The sequence below is a fragment of the Plasmodium knowlesi genome (genome assembly GCF_000006355.2).
Source record: "Plasmodium knowlesi strain H genome assembly, chromosome: 5".
Lineage (NCBI taxonomy): Eukaryota > Apicomplexa > Aconoidasida > Haemosporida > Plasmodiidae > Plasmodium > Plasmodium knowlesi.
The window spans coordinates 78,954-92,782 of NC_011906.2; the positions used below are offsets into that span (position 1 = coordinate 78,954).

Below are 13,829 nucleotides of genomic sequence, written 5' to 3' on the forward strand. Positions count from 1 at the left end.
GACGTGTACGCTAGCGCACGTACTTACGTGGGTGCGTGTATATATATATATATATACATATGTACATGAGCATATATCGCGCTTTCACATTTGCATTCTTTTTTACCTTCACATTTTCCTTCACCTTTCCATTCACTTCGGCTCGTGCATTTCCATGCGCACTTCCTACATGTACACACAAGCACACACACACGCACGCTCTCCTCAAATGGGAATGGTTACCCATTTACTCGAGACCTTCATCCTTTGATTTCTCTGCGGTGAGGGGGGAAAAATAACAACATTAGAAACATTCACAAAATGGAAAAATGGAAAAATGGAAAAATTAACCCAATGATCCAAACGAGTGGCGAATTGGTGAATGCTCCGCACGTACCTTCCGTCTGGTCTCCCTGTAAGTCCGAAGTCCACAAGGTTAAGTTATCCCGTAGCAACTGCATAATCAACGTGGAGTCCTTGTACGAGTCCTCGCTTACGTTGTCGAATTCGGTGATGGCATCGTCGAAGGCACGCTTGGCCATTTCACATGCCTGGTGAGGCTGATTTAAAATCTCATAAAAGAAAACTGAGTAATTCAATGCAAGACCTAAACGTATGGGGTGCGTCGATGGAAGTTCATTTTCTGCAATGTCAGTTGCCTTCTGGTAAGCTTCTTGTGCAAAGTTAGATGCTTCTTTCTTTCCTTCATCGCAAGAAAATTCGCTAATATATCTGTAATAATCTCCCTTCATTTTGTAGTAGAACACTTTGCTCTCACTTTCAGACGTATTTGGTATTAGCTTTTTCGTGAGCAAGTTTAGGATATCCTGGCATATGTTATTTAGCTCTTCTTCCACTTTCTTCCTGTACGTGGCCGCTATGTTCTTGTTGTGCACGTTTGCCTTGCTCATTTCTTTCTGCTCAACGCTGGAAATTATTCTCCATGAGGCTCTTCTCGCACCGACGGCGTTTTTGTACGCAACGGACTGTAGGGGTGTGGAAGGCGTCGCACATGAGCGCTGCGTTAAAAAGTACATACTAAGCGGGATACACACTAGGTTGGATACACACTAGGTTGGATACACACTAGGTTGGATACACACTAGGTTGGATACACACTAGGTTGGATACACACTAGGTTGGATACACACTAGGTTGGATACACACTAGGTTGGATACACACTAGGTTGGATACACACTAGGTTGGATACACACTAGGTTGGATACACACTAGGTTGGATACACACTAGGTTGGATATAAACTGCACAGGGCATCAGGACTGCGCCCATGTTGGTGGTATCACCGCGCACACAAAAGAAAATCTAGGGGAACAAAATATGCCAAAAAAATGCCCCACGAACAATGCCTTCTCTCTGACATACCAGGAGGTTCCTCTCTTCGACGGTCAACTCATCCTTGTCGTTGTTCACGCACTGCTCCACTAGGGTTCTCATCGCGTCGGCCATTTCTGCAGGGGAAAGGTGTACGAATGCGCGAATGGGTCGACAGACGAATGAAATAAAATTTGCACCACACAGATTCCTCTTCTGTATAACAGATCCGCGTGTACACACAAACCACTTGCACTACATTGCGCCTTCGCTCAATCCACGCATGCTTAGTACAATTGACATTACACAGGGCGGCTGAGGAAACTCACGGCGTAGTTACAAAATTTCGACATGCACACTTGGAGCGGGGGAATGGTGGAACGAATGCAGTAGCGCCTTTAGGGTTATACGCCATGGTGACGCGGCACGTGCAGGAAAGTACTTTCCTCTATGGCCTTCACGCCTATGGAAGCGGCAGTTACTGTACGCACTTACCGTCATATCTCTCGGCCTGCTCTGCCAACTTGGATCGGTAGGTACAATCGGACCTTAGCTGCTTTAAATCTTCGGATGTTGCCATGGTTTCCTCAAACAAGAGTTCCGCGAAGGATTGTTCAAAGGGAATAGGGCTTACGTTCGCTTACGTGAAATATGTGCACACGTTCTCGTGTTCACCTTACTATGAAAGTTGGCCAAGTGTGGAAAAACAAGGCAAAGCAAGCAGATGAGTAAAGAGCGGTGAAAAGCGCGTCAAAGAATGTTACACGTCGATGTACGTATGAAAAGGCGCATATATATAACAGCGAGCGTTTGCTTGCGCTTTGTATTTATGCCTTCTCTTGGGTGTTTCCCTCTTTGTACATGTAAATGTTTGTTCGTTTTTTTTCTTTTCTTTAAGTCCCTTCGCAAAGTGTGAAAAATTGCAGATAAACAGAGCAAGTAGTTTTTCTTTTCGTTTTTAATTTTATTTTTCAATCAAGTCTGCATAAAGAAAAAAAAAAAAAAAAAAAAAAAAAAACATATGACATAAAATGGGCGTAATGTGAATTTATTACAAAAGCGTAAAAATTAAAAAAAAAAAAAAAAAAAAAATTGTGAGTGATGATATAATATATGGATATATATACATGTATACACTTTTGAAAAGAAGGAAAGGAAGGCGAAAAAAAAAATAATAATAATAAAAATAATAAAATAAATATATCATTACAGGAAGGGGGGCTTAACGAAAATATAAAAAAGTGAGCACAAGTACGCGTATATCCGTGTGTTTGCAGTATGCATGTGCGGACGATGGATGGATGGAAAGTGGAAAGGTGGAATGATGGAAAGATGGTATGTACATGGGGGAGGCTTCACAGAAAAAAGTACCAATGCACATATATGCCATATGTATGTGCTTCATATATATTTGGCACGTATATAATATATCATAATATATATATTCATATATGTACATATGTGCACGCGATGCTTATTACGCGACCTGTGGGGCAAGGAGGGTGAAACGGTAATGGTGATAACACTATGCCGATGGTGATGGGGATGGCGCAAGAGGAGGAGCATGACATGTACCCCAAAGGGTGAGCATAAAAACGTGTACGCAAAAAAGGGAGGGGAGCATGTGAATTATAAATGCCTGGGGTACGCGTAGGCGCAAAAATGTGCGCGAAAAAGTACCCAAAATATGGCATCCCCAAATGAGCAAGGTGTACGCAAAAATATTCGCACAAGCGCACTAATAGTACATATGCGCATACGTGAAGCGGCGGCACTTGCCCTCCAAGCCATGTGAAATGATCTTTTACTTTCGTACCTGCAGCGCAAGCGCCTTTTTTTTTTTTTTTTTTTTTTTTTTTTTTCGTTACCGCCATGCCGCCGTATCGCTGTGGCCTTTTAACAGCTTTTTTTTATTGCCTCCCTTTTGTACACCTTTTCACAATGAAACACGCATCAAGTTTTTTTTTTTTTTTTTAAAGTTCACAAATGTGCTACTTTCCCCAATCTGCTCTTTAGGGGGCATTTTTGGCTCTCTGCAAGTTTTCTTTGTGACACTGAACAGGCGATGTGGTGGGAGGTCGCGTAAAAAAAAAAAAAAGGGGTACACCAATTTACTCGGGTTAATTTTACATGCGCATTCATGTATACGCCGCATTCCGCTGAGGAAGTATTTATGTACGCATATGCTACCCGACGTAGTCACCCAGGAGGAATTAACAAATCGGGGCCGGGAAAAACGCACACGTGTAGAAGGTTGCCTCTACATTTCTGCTATACTTCGTCCGATGTTTGACTTTTCAACTCATCCATAAAAAGCAAACTCGTTCCTATTTCATCGACTCTTTCCCTTTTGTATAATTTTTAAGGTTGGCTGAATGTCCGCGCGTGTACAGGCGTGCGCAGGCACACGCATATGCGTTGAGAGGTGGCCTCCACATGCTGCTGCTCGTTCTCCTTTTTCCGAACTGTATATACATGTTCGTCCTCCTATCTCTGGGCATAAGCTTTTTACCCCCAACGGGTGATGCATATAGCCGTTTGCAAATCGTTAGTACGTCCTTTACACTGTTTGGCTAGCTATACACAGGGAAAGAAGGTCACTTGCCGAAACGTACATTTGTGCACAACTCTATATATACTTTGCTGTTACACTTTCTCCGTGATACCTGTTATTGTTGTTCTATTTGTAGAAGAAAAATATCCCAGCGGGTTGCCACTGCGATGTTTTTTCTTTTCTTGCTTCTTCCCGAACCAAGGTGTCCATTTTTTTTTTTTTCCGTTTGTTCATACGAAAAAGCGTTTTAACTGTATGAACGGTTCAGGTGAAAATGCACAAATAAGCGAAAAAAAAGAAAAAAAAAAAAAAAAAATATGAACAAAAAAAAAAAAAAACGGCAAAATTAACATGCATAGATTAAAAATTTTTGCGCGCACTCAATGCCGAGTAAAGCGCAGGTTTAGAGAAGCAGCCCGAATGGGTCTACTAAAAGAGTTACGCAATCGGTGGAAACACACGTATACACACCAACAATGGGGGGCAGAGATAAGTTTCCATACAAATGGACGCACGAAAAAATTCAGAAGAAATTTCTGAACCCCACCCTTGGGTTAATATTTTTCTGGGAGCAGATCGAGTATGGGGGAAATTTCCATCATCTGGTCTGCCCTACGTATATGCATACATTTTTCGCGTAGTTTTGTGTCCCATTTTGGTGATCCTTCCACTGGGCACCACCGGCTGGTATGCTAAATGAGCTCCTTTATGGTACTGGGCAGGTACTTTTCCATGCTGATGTCCCTCATTTTTTTACTCTCACAGTGAATCTGCAAAGGGGAGGAAATGAATAGGCAAGGAAATGTATAGGGGAGGAAATGAATAGGCAAGGAAATGTATAGGGGAGGAAATGGGCAGGGAAGGAAATGGACTGGGAATGAAAGTGTAGAGGTAAGGTAGAGTTACCCAGACGTGAGGCGCATTGTGAACAACGCGTCTGGATGGTTACCCGCTTGGCCAGCTCATGTGTGTACAGATCGAAGGATGAGTGAGCCCTGGAGTCGGTGGTGAAGTAAAGCAAACACATGACATGGGTGAGCAAATTTAAAAAGCTTTCATAGGTTTCGTTGTCGCTCTCCTCGGGGGTCATCATCTGGTTGTCCAAATGTTGATTGAAGGATGCGCAGGCATTGCTATTATCGTTGGAGGTGGTCTTGTATAAATTGTCTTCTATGTCCGTGTAGGTACTCTTGGCTGAGTGGTTACTTTCTCTAATTTTATTTTTCGTAAGTTCCAAATTTTTATTAATTATATGATCTAGAATGTGAGAATATTTTTTGTTGAGGAAAATGTTACCCTTTGGCAACTGCAGATGGGTGTCCTCTTTAGGAAGGCCCTCTAAATTGCTGCTCCAGATGGGTGTATCATTCTGTTCAGAGAGGCTAACACCAGAGGGGTTTTTCTTCCCGGGGTACTCGTTGGAAGGGTCGCACCCCCATAGGGGGTCCTGCACGTGGCTAGGAAATTGTCCCCCCATGGGAAGACCCGAATCCATGTCTGAAATGTCCAAATTGAAAAGGTGCATAAACTTTTGCAAAATGTTTAAATATAAAGTGTACTTATAGTCATAATTATTAAGGTAAGAAAAAATGGAATTTTTTTTCTTTTCCCTTGTTAAGGTATTATTCTCGTAGGTATTATAATGGTGATCATAGCAGTAGGTGCTGAGTCTTTTATCATGGTTGTTGAAATTTTGCAAGGAGAGCAATTTATTCTCATGGTAGGGAATTTTGATCGAGTTATACTTGACGTCAACACTTTTATTTCCCCTGGTAGCTGTCATTCTGTTTCCACCCATGTGAGAATTATTATTTTTCCCATGTGGGTAGTTAAAGGAGGGAGAAGTGGAGTTACACCTTTGCTGTTCTGACGTAGTCTCCTTGCCATTACTCCTGCCCTGATTCTGTCCCTTAAAAGAACCATATTGTATTTTACTCACTACGGTAACGTTAGGGTAAGGGGGGATGTCTATTTTGCTGCAGAAGGGGATGAAATACTCCTTTATTTTTCTCTGTTCCGCTAGACCATGTAAATTAGGACAGTAGTACCTCTTACATTTGGCATGCATATAATCTTCACACCTTTTCGTTTTGTATAGCAAAGGGTGGTAATCGATTTCTTCTTGGCTGTGAGCCAGTGGACATTCAACCCCTAGTGGACACTTGCTCTGATTCTTCTCCTCAATATATTTGTAAAAATTATTATTCACACTTCCATCTTTATTTGTGAGGAACAGAGAGTTTCTGAAAATGGCGCTTCGGTGTTCTTCATCCTGGTCAGTCTGTTTTCCCTTTTTCATAAAAAAGGGACATACCACAGGGATATACCTCAGGTAGGACGGCAAGGAGATGTAGTACGGGCACCTCCTGATCCACTCTGCGCTATGACTGTACTGACATCGGTCCAGCCCGAATTCGCACCCCCCCTTAGCCAGCCGCAGGCACTGCTTCGTGCGGAAACGGTATAGGTCCTCTTCGCTCAGCAGGGGGGTGCACGCCATCAGGGGAAACGCTGGTGATGAACACGGGGGTAGAGCTGGTGGTAGGGAGGGTACAAGTTGTGGGAGTGCCACAGGTGGTGAACGTGGTAGGGACAACGAGTGAATACACTTCCCCGTGAAGGGAATCTACATACAAGGCCGGTAAAACAGAAAAAAGCAACACACTCAGATGATGGGAAAAAAAAAATTATGCCACAATGAGGAATATAGGGGAATGGCGGGGGTGTAAAAAAAAAAAAAGAAGTAAAAAAAACAGATCCGTAAAAAAAAAAAAAAAAAAAAAAAAAAAAAAAAAAAAAAAAAAAAATTAAGAGAGAATCACTTGTAGACCATCAAGCCATTTAAGCTTCACTTGCATGCAACAAAAAAAAAAAAAAAAAAAAAAATTGTCGCTAAATGAAGTACAACTAAATGGGGAGCAAATATGCCGCTATGCTGCTTATGGTGTGTACGAGTGAAATACATATAGTGAGGAAAAAGAAAAAACAATTTTAAAGAATAGAGCAACGGATAAATTGATAATCCCACTTTTTATGAATGTTACATAGGGGGGTTCATCTCAAGCCTGCCATGGGACTTGCCTTGGTATTTTTACACCACTGAAGGTGTGCAACATGGTGAGTCGCTGTTTGGTTAATTTCCGCCATCAATATTTTCCTCTTGTTGCTTAAATTTGCGTGTTAACACTTGTTTTTAATTTTTTAATTTTTTTTTTTTTTTCTTAATTATAATTCCCTGTGGTCCGCGGTTTTAGGTGTTGTAAAAAAAATTTTTTTGCGTGACGCTTTGCTTGTTTTGATCAACTCCTCACCGGTGTTGCTCAACTTGGGTTTTTTTTTTTTTTTCTTTTTTTTTCTTTTTTTTTTATGGCCCTCGAAAATTGAGGCTCATGGGGGGAACTAAAAAAGGAACAAAAAAAAAAAAAAAAAAAAGGAAAAAAAAAACGCCGATCTATACATCCACGTGATCATGCACAAGAGTTGTAAGAACGGAACCGAAACTACAACAGAAAAAAAAGTAGAAAAGTTTGTGCCTTTTGGTAAAAAAAAAAAAATAAAAAAAAATAATTCTCAACTTTTTTATTGCGCTTTACACGAAGTTTACTAAAATGCGAAAAAAGAAAATAGTTCCATCTGTGTGACCATTTTTCGAAGCCATTAGCCTCTCCACCATCATCAGGAGGGGGGTTAATTATTTACCAGCCTTTCTCCCTATGCATGCCAGGGATGTACGTAAAATAAAAAGAAAATTCGATTTTCCCTTTAGCCAAATGAAACGATGTTAAATGGGAGAATGTGTAAAAATTGCGTACGGGTGGGACTCTTCTACCAGGTTGGAATGTCGTCCTCGGTGTGTGCTCATAACTTGGCCAAAAGGAAGAAAATTTATGGAGCACTAAGGATTTAGCCAATCCTACAACTGTGTTAACAGAGGGGAAGGGCGCGAAAAGGAAAATTCGCTTTTCTACAAAATTGACATTTTTGCGAATGGGGCACTTATGCACGGGAAATAAACATCGCATTTCCCGTGTGCAACAAAATTTTCCTCAGATAGCTATTTAAAAAAAAAAAAAAAAAAAAAAAAAAAAAAAAACCTGACTTGTTCATAAAAAATTACAACACCTTATTGGCTATTCCCCAATTGGAGAAGAATCCTTGTTACGGGAAGTAGAAGAGCTGATGTAGGTTGACCATTAAAGGCGCCTACCTTCTTGTCATCGACAATAGCGATTTTCAGTTGTTCCGATTTGCTTGCGTTAGGTTGTACGGAAATGCGGGATAAATCTACCCTAGCGAAACCATATTTTATTTATTTTTTTTTTCTCTCCTCTGCGATGGAAAATATTACGAAGGGAGGAATCTCCACCGGTTCAGCCCATACGAAAGAACGATCCAATCCTGTGCACGCCGACATGTGCCGCTTTGTTTTGCGTACCCCTCCATGGTATCCAAATTTAGGGATGCTCCTTTTAATGAACTATTGCTCTATTTTCCTTTGCTATGAATTCAAATGTGCCTCGCCAAAAGTACGAAAGAATTGCTACACACACTATGATGGCTACATACTATAATAATGTTAGAAACATGGAGGTGCTATCCAAGTGGCTAATCGGCCAAATGGCTAATCGACCAAACGACGAATTGACAAATCATCCCAGCAATAAGTCGCAACACGTGCGTAAATTAACACATAAAAAAAAAAAAAAAAAAAAAAAAAAAAAAAGGAAACAATATAAAATAAAATTTGGAGTGTCGCGGGATGTTCAAGGAATCCCCTTTGGCTCTGCGCAGTTGCCGTGAGCAGCTTATCGGAAGTGAGCTAGTGAGTGAGTGAAAGTATGAAAATGAATAAGCGTGCAAATGGCGGGAGTACACTAAAAGGCGGGAGACAGGGGTCTGTTGAAGCCACCCCGCCTGTTCATATACTGGCGATACTTCCTTTTCGTCCTTCTATTAACGCCAGACAAATCTGTCTCGTTGTGACATTTGTTGTCTGTCGTGCTGAATTCACTTATGCCCATAACTCTTTTTAACAATTCCCCTTCGGATAAATCTTCCTCCTTATCCTCATCAGAGGAGTCACTGTATTTTCTATTATCCTTTAAGTGCTCTTGTGCTCCAGAACGTTTATCGTTTGTGTTACCATGATGGTTAACTGTGTCCTTTAAATTGTATTCCCCAGATGGGTTATCATCATTATGTGTGTATCTGCCACTCCGTTTTGATACATCATTGTATCTGTCATCTATGCTGTCAATGCCGGGGGAGTTGTTCCTCCTGACACGCCTCTCTTGATTTTCAGACTTCGCTGCACTGCCTATGCTACTTCTGTCGTGCCTCCCACTGGAGTGTCTTTTCGTGCTCCCGTCCCTATCCCTGCGCCTGTGCCTACTGCGGCTTCGGCTTCGACTGCGGTGCCTGTGTCTGTGCCTGTCGCGGTTGCGCTCCCGGTCACGCTCACGTTCGCGGTCTCTATCTCTATCCCTTTCGCGATCTCTGTCGTGATCTCTGTGTCTGTCCCTATGTCTGTGCTTGTGTCTATGCCTATCTCTGTCTCGGTCTCTTCCCCTCTCGCCGTCGCTGCTTCGGTCGCTCTCTTTGCCTCCGCTCCTGCTCCTGTGCCGATGTCTTTGTCGGTGCTTGTGTCTGTCTCGGCTTCTGTGTCTCTTCCTGTGTCGACTTCTGCTTCTACTTAGACTTCTATTTCGGCTTCTCTCGCTGCTGCTTCTACTCCTCCTGCGCTTTCGCCTATGCGCGTCTCGACTCCTTTCCGATTTAGAGCACGATCTCGAGCTCCTCTCCACACCCATAACATCGTCTATCCTACCAAGAGAAGCATTCGGTTGGCCGTCCTTCCTTTTTTTATGAAAAATATCATTCCGTCTGTCGTGAATGTATTCCCCCTCGTCGTTATCTTCTCTTCCCTTTTGTTGTTTCCTTTTCCTATCCCCATCAGAGGGTCCATCATCCTGCATCGCATAACCCTCTCTGCCATCATCATGGTTATTTATTCCCTTCGAATTTGCTCCATCTGTGTTTTCATTTTCCCCACTTGGCTCTTCGGGTTCAGTACGTTTTCTCTTAAAGAATGAATTAAACATGCTTGGCGCACGGCATGGAATGAAAAAAAAAAAAAAAAAAAAAAAAAAAAAGCCAAATAAAAGGTAAAATAAAAAAGGCAGCAATAATGGAAAAAAAAAGAACTGAGGGGTAGCTCTTTTTTTTTTTTTTTTTTTTTTTTTTTTCTTCCTCTGCTGCTACGATAAGTATCACAGAACAGGATGTTTCTTTTTATTATTATTATTATTTTTTTTTTTTTTCTGGGGAAGATATTCTTACCAGATATTTTAGTGTCACGCCCGCTCGTCCATTATCCCCAACGAAAGTAGAAGATCCATTATGCGCAGGGAAGAAGAGAGCTGCCATTTTTTTGGATCCCGTAAAGCAGAGTGAATACGAAGGCTTTCGGTTCTTCCCCCCCTGCCCCGTGAAGGTGGAATGGACGGGTAAGCGCACTTGTGGAATACAAGTATACATCCACGCGGGAGTGTCTCGTCGGCGCGGCTTCCGCACTTTTCATACATTTTGTAGTTTCTGCAATTTATGAAGTTTGTGCACTTTTTAAACTTTTTACAGTTTTTACCTTTTCTCCATTTTCGTTTTCCCCCCAGGAAAAAGGGAGAACAACTTCGCCTGGCAGGCAAAAAATGGGAAAGAAATTATTCCATCGAGGGAAGATAAAAATACCCATAAAGGTTGTTCACCATGGAACGGAAGAATATATCCATTCTTTTGTAATACCAATATATATATGGATGCCCCTTTTTTTTTTTTTTTTTTTTTTTTTCTTTTGCGTCTCTCCAGTGGACGGAGTTGTCCGCACTTTGTGGTAAAAATTCTAAAGCGTTCATAAATGGAGACACAGCATGGCAATAGTTCCAACAGTTTCTTTCTAAAAAGGCAATTTTATTTTCTCTTAATCCTCGCTGTGGGTAGTCTGTTAAACCAATTGGTTGCGGCACGTCTGGTCTGAGGGACGCGTGTTAACAAAAATGCATACGTCTAACAGATAGGTGGAAGCAGACTGGCGAACGATGCCAGCTCTGTTCTGTTGGTTAATCACAAGGAGAGGTTGGCAGATAAAATGATCCTTTAGCTTTACATAGTGGGAATATATATATATATATATATTTATATGATACACCTTTGCAGTGACCATGCACAGGCGAAGATGTTTACTTTTCGCCGCATGTACAGAATGGTACACTTGTACCTTCCCATGTTTGCAATAATTTTCCACCTGCGTTCTCCATGAGTACATGTGATCGTCATTCCTTCCCTATATCCATTCCTATCAAAAGCAAATCTGAGCTGCCTATCTGCCAAATGTGATAATTGCTCATCTGTGCTCTTTGAATGAAAAAAAAAAAAAAAAAAAGTGGAACAAAAGTGAACAGCTGGTAATGTGTTACAAATGTTAGCGAACTGTACAAGAGTTTCTCACGCGATGAATTCAGAAAGCAAAAATGAATGAATAGCATAATGTAGAAATGGACAATTTTTTTTTTTTTTTTTTGCTAAGAAAAGTACTATATTTAATCTGCAGGGTCATACAATAATACCGGTAGTATGTCTCACTCATGTACGTACGCTTGACAATGCAGCAAATATGGTTGCACACGAGAAAAAAAAAAAAAAAAAAAAAAAAAAAAAAACAACCTCCGTAGGTACATCTGTAGGCACATATAGGCAGGCTCGTACGATCCTTTCGCAAGTGCCTTCGATCGGCAGACGGTCATGGGAAAGCGGGATGCTCCCAAAAGAGGGCGTATATATCAGCCGCGTCTGTGCATGTCCGCCGTCCTTAAGAAGCTTTCACCGTTGCCATTCTTCACCCGGTTGTTAAATTCAGTTCCAACACGGTTGTGTTGTATTTATATCGATTTGGAGTTAAAGCTAAGTTTAAGGTTTAATTAACCTCGTTTATCCCCCCCCCTTGTATGCTTTTTTTTTTTTTTTTTTTTTTTTTTTCCCAATCAGTACAGGTATGTGGTCTTAACCTTGTACATGCATACACTCCTGCCCCCGCGAGCATTTCGAACTTTTTTTAAAATTAATTTACATACTACACTTAATGACCTCACCCCTTGTGTTAATATTAAAAGAAAATTTCATCCCATCCCTGTCATTTTGTTTCCCCCATTTCCCCCCTTTTTTTCCATTTTTCACACAACTTCCACATTTTTAAGCTTCACCTGGGACGTCCGAACGGAAAAAAAAAAATAAAAATAAACGCAGAAATAAGCAACTGTAATGGAGAAGAAGCAAATGGTAAGAAAATGACAATAACGATAAAAACAACAAACCTGTATGTGAGTCACTTGGCTAATGTTACGCATTTTCATTTATTGTCCCTCCATGCTTTACCAAGGCTGCCACTGTCCTTCCTACATAACCTCTGTTAATTGCTTCCATATGAACAAAGGGAGCCATTTGTGCCGTGCCTCACTTCATGGACATCCCATATATATATGTAGGCTTAGCTGCTAAACGTGTAAAGGGTATCACCCCCCACGTGGAAAACTATTGTACACATATTAATTTTTCATTAACATAGGTTTGATGCCTTTCCTTCCATATCGCGTTTTCCATTTAACACTGCCTCACCCAAATGGTGTTTTTTTTTTTGTTTTTTTTTCCCCTCCTCTTCTGATGGGCACTCCTCTGTGTTGCATTCGCTTGCTACATATGTGTTCCCGCCATTCTTATTCCGCGTGTGTGCGAGTTAACATCAGCCACAGAACCCGCATCATTACGTAGACATATATAACAGTTGCCTCATCCTGCTTTATTGAAGGGGCCACCTCATGATAAGGTTGCTTTACATTTTACTAGCCAATTGCAGTTATTCTGAAAATTTACCCCTCGTTTACGCCACGTTATGTTAGCATTCTTGTCACACTGATACGTTGTTATGCTGTTACGTTGCTTTTTTTTTTTTTTTTTTTTTTTTTTTTTTTTTTTTTACCTTACTGTTCATATTTCTCCGCTAGCCATTGTCTACATGCTGTTACACTGGACTGGTGGACGAAGAAACATTTTGCCACACACACAAACATAAGGATGGTGATTCTTCTTTTTTTTTCTACTTCACACTGTGCCTCTTTTATGAAGCATAACTGATGCGTCTGTTTGTTGACAGTTTACTGTACTTCTCGTTACAACTCTTTTCGCTTCATCTTATCGCGTAATGTGTTAACTGCTGTGTTCGTTCATTGCTCCCACTTTTTTTTTTTTTTTTTACCTGCACGTTCAGGCAAAAGTGACTAAATAATTTTCCTCAATTTTTTTTTTTTTTTTTTTGTGTTGCTTCCTCTTGTTATGGCATTTGGTCATATCATGATGCTCTTCTTGTTCCCCCTCATAGCAGAATAACAAGATGGCAGCAAAGTCTCAAAAGAAAGTTTTAAGGAAGCAAAACAAACGGAAGAAGAAGGACCCCTTAGCTCCAAAGAGAGCCCTGTCAGCCTACATGTTCTATGTAAAGGACAAGCGACTCGAATTAATCAAAGAGAAACCAGAGCTCGCCAGAAATGTTGCACAAGTAGGCAAGTTGGTTGGTGAGGCCTGGGGGAAGTTAAGTGCCGCGCAGAAGACTCCGTACGAAAAAAAGGCGCAGTTAGACAAAGTCAGGTACTCCAAGGAGATAGAAGAATACAGGAAGACAAAAAATGAGTAGAAGCTGTCTGCCCGGGGTGCCGCGCGTAATCATCCACACGAAAACTTATGCACACACATACCCAACCACACGCATATGCACCTGTTTTTAACCGGACACATGCGTATGCAAAACGCGTACGCATGCCCCTAGACGAGGGGGAATTCTTTTAGCAGGCAGTGCGTGCATGCGAAGGGACAACTCTTTTTTATCACTACTGCTATGTTGCAAGGAGGCAATGTTGCA

At 41.2% G+C, this 13,829-nt stretch overlaps 4 protein-coding genes across 4 annotated transcripts; 1 reads left to right on the plus strand and 3 right to left on the minus strand.

Moving 5' to 3' along the window:
• Positions 1 to 226: 226 nt before the first annotated feature.
• On the minus strand, positions 227 to 1,891 carry PKNH_0501800 (14-3-3 protein, putative; the record flags this gene model as incomplete). Its single annotated transcript, XM_002258114.1, has 4 exons — positions 227 to 255; positions 377 to 965; positions 1,363 to 1,448; positions 1,807 to 1,891. 4 exons carry the CDS (start codon positions 1,889 to 1,891, stop codon positions 227 to 229), a joined length of 789 nt encoding a protein of 262 aa, XP_002258150.1.
• A 2,666-nt stretch (positions 1,892 to 4,557) lies between these two features.
• PKNH_0501900 (zinc finger protein, putative) lies at positions 4,558 to 6,365 on the minus strand (the record flags this gene model as incomplete). The annotated part of the gene is made up of 2 exons (XM_039113898.1): positions 4,558 to 4,635; positions 4,815 to 6,365. 2 exons carry the CDS (start codon positions 6,363 to 6,365, stop codon positions 4,558 to 4,560), a joined length of 1,629 nt encoding a protein of 542 aa, XP_038969509.1.
• Positions 6,366 to 8,739: 2,374 nt separating this feature from the next.
• On the minus strand, positions 8,740 to 9,966 carry PKNH_0502000 (U4/U6.U5 small nuclear ribonucleoprotein, putative; the record flags this gene model as incomplete). The annotated part of the gene is made up of 1 exon (XM_002258116.1): positions 8,740 to 9,966. The coding sequence occupies one exon, from the start codon at positions 9,964 to 9,966 to the stop codon at positions 8,740 to 8,742; it is 1,227 nt and encodes a 408-aa protein (XP_002258152.1).
• Positions 9,967 to 13,304: 3,338 nt separating this feature from the next.
• PKNH_0502100 (high mobility group protein B2, putative) lies at positions 13,305 to 13,604 on the plus strand (the record flags this gene model as incomplete). The annotated part of the gene is made up of 1 exon (XM_002258117.1): positions 13,305 to 13,604. One exon carries the CDS (start codon positions 13,305 to 13,307, stop codon positions 13,602 to 13,604), a length of 300 nt encoding a protein of 99 aa, XP_002258153.1.
• Between the last annotated feature and the right edge of the window lie 225 nt (positions 13,605 to 13,829).